Source organism: Triticum dicoccoides, chromosome 4B (genome assembly GCF_002162155.2).
Source record: "Triticum dicoccoides isolate Atlit2015 ecotype Zavitan chromosome 4B, WEW_v2.0, whole genome shotgun sequence".
NCBI lineage: Eukaryota > Viridiplantae > Streptophyta > Magnoliopsida > Poales > Poaceae > Triticum > Triticum dicoccoides.
Window position 1 is genome coordinate 67117958 of NC_041387.1, and position 2526 is coordinate 67120483.

At 51.3% G+C, this 2526-nt stretch overlaps 1 protein-coding gene across 1 annotated transcript; it reads left to right on the top strand.

Annotated features, from left to right (window-relative positions):
- The first annotated feature begins 542 nt into the window (after positions 1-542).
- LOC119293355 (protein CUP-SHAPED COTYLEDON 2-like) lies at positions 543-2187 on the top strand. The gene is made up of 3 exons (XM_037571852.1): positions 543-777; positions 1245-1510; positions 1649-2187. The coding sequence occupies exons 1-3, from the start codon at positions 624-626 to the stop codon at positions 2126-2128; spliced, it is 900 nt and encodes a 299-aa protein (XP_037427749.1). The 5' UTR covers positions 543-623; the 3' UTR covers positions 2129-2187.
- Positions 2188-2526: the final 339 nt, after the last annotated feature.

A 2526-nucleotide genomic window follows, 5' to 3' on the forward strand; every position in this document is an offset into this window, starting at 1 on the left:
TGCGAGAGTGCAAAGCCGATCACGCGTACGTGTAGCGCCGACGACAATCGTCTGTCTGATTGCGTGCCAATCCTCTCATCAACTCAAGTACAGTGTCGTAATTCGTTGCTAGTAGTACTAAGAAACTGTAGTTATTCCTGTCACGCCGCCGTGCGTAGCTGGCAACAGAGGGGTCGCCGTTCCGCCGGAGAGCGAGCTAGCTCCGGTGGTTGAGTGGTTGGAGTTGGCCGGAAAACACGAGGCTCTCACGTACAATGACCCATGCATGCAGCTCCCACGCGTGCAATCGACGGGTGGATCTTCCCTCCTCCGACCTTTTCGCCGGATCCGTACCTGTCGCCGTCGCCAATAATCCTCCCCGTCCCTTTCCTAGCCGTGGTTGTTGAGACCTCGAACAGGGCTCTAGAAGTATGCGCAACAAGAGTGACTTTAATTACTCCATTTTCTTGTCTTCACGTACACATGTGCGCCCTTGTTGTTGATATATAAGCACACCGTATCTCCTTCTGCCATGGATCGTTGTACTGCCTGCTGAGCTGAGCTGCTCCTGCTGCTGGACTGTGCTGTGCAGTCGGCCGCCAGAGAGCCAGCGGGTGCGCCGGAATCGAAGGTCAGGACTCAGGATGGAGGAGGGCCTTCCCCCGGGGTTCCGGTTCCACCCGACGGACGAGGAGCTCATCACTTACTACCTCAGCCGCAAGGTCTCCGACTTCTCCTTCGTCACCCGTGCCATCGCCGACGTCGATCTCAACAAGTGCGAGCCATGGGACCTTCCAAGTAAGTGCTAGTTCCAGTTGCAGTTCCAGCTACCCGTTGCACATTCACTCGTACTATAAGGAAAAAAACTGATTTGAATTTGTGCAATGCGCCAATTAGTCACCTATATATTTTTGTGCTCGTTCCCTGGATTTATTTTTTGGCCATTCACTCTTGTGTGCAAATTAAACCGGAACTAGTGCCAATTGCTTTTCAACCATCTTGTCTACTTGTGGCTTCCCTCGTTTTTTCTCGATTTGGTGAGACTTCTAATGCCTTGACCTAGTTGATAACATGCACATATTCAGGCCGTCACTATTATGTACGCACTACTCTAGATTTACATGGTAGTTACTTAAGCGTACTAAAACTTAGTCGTCCTTGTCAATGTCAAGTTGGCATACACCGGCCCATACGACCTACGTACATTGGTTGCCAATCGATGGATGTACGTGCACTAAAAAATATTGATGGATGTACGTCTGCAGGCAAAGCTAGCATGGGGGAGAAAGAGTGGTACTTCTTCAGCATGCGCGACCGGAAATACCCGACCGGCATCCGCACGAATCGCGCCACCGAATCCGGCTACTGGAAGACCACCGGCAAGGACAAGGAGATCTTCCACGCCGGCAGGCTCGTCGGCATGAAGAAAACCCTAGTGTTCTACGGAGGTAGAGCTCCCAAGGGCGAGAAGACCAGCTGGGTCATGCACGAGTACAGGATCCAAAACAAGTTCCCATACAAACCCAACAAGGTATACATAGACACATCTCTTAATCAGGCCAAGTAACTGCAACTTGTTATAAAATTGTTGCAACAAATATTCGAAGTTTGAGCTAGATTGTTACTAATATGGTTGTGTGAAATGTTCCTTCGTCTTTGGTTTTCGAAGGAGGAATGGGTTGTGTGCAGGGTGTTCAAGAAGAGCCAGATAGTGAAGATGAGGCACCCACAGGACAGCCCCGACATGGACTCCCCATGCAACGACGGTCACGCCTCCCTCGGCGAGCTCGGGGAGATCGACGTCTCCTCCATGCTCGGCAGCTTCGCCCCGACCGGCGCGAACGCTTCCGGTGACAACTTCGGCCACCGGATCGACATGGGCGCGTACATGAACTGGCTGGCGGCGGCAAACCAGGGCGCGGCCGCCATGCTCCCCTGGGCTGCTGCGGCGGCGCCGGGGTTGCTCGGCACCGTTTTCTCTGCGAACCCCGCCATGCACAAGGCGCTGGCGCCGTTCGCCGGGTGCAGCCAGCTGCCGAGAGACGTCGGCGGTGATGCCTTGTTCGGGAACGCCATGGCGAAGGTGGACATGGAGTGCGAGCAGCCACCGCAGCTGGAAATGCACGAGTCCACATGGAGAACCTTCTGATCAATTCATCAGTTCATCGCCTGAATAACAAGGAAAAGTAATACTGTTATATAACCCTACAAAAATTGTGGTCATAAATTATCTAAGATACATTTGTAGTTAAAAATGGGACAATCCCATGGGTCAGAATCAATTAAAAGTTTAACTAGACAAGCGTGGTTCGGTTGATCTATGTCTCTTAAGCTGTACCAAACATTGTATGTTTGTCCATCTGTTATGAAATGAAAAAAGTTGGCCGGCTGATATTTTGTGAAGATTGTGCAGGTCGACAACCGTTCGATCTCTTTTTTGGAGCAACTGGATCACATCATATCATTGTCATTGCAACATGGACGACATTGCGGTCAGCCATTGCAACGCAGACAATGTTGCGGTCTCTCATCACAACACATGCAACA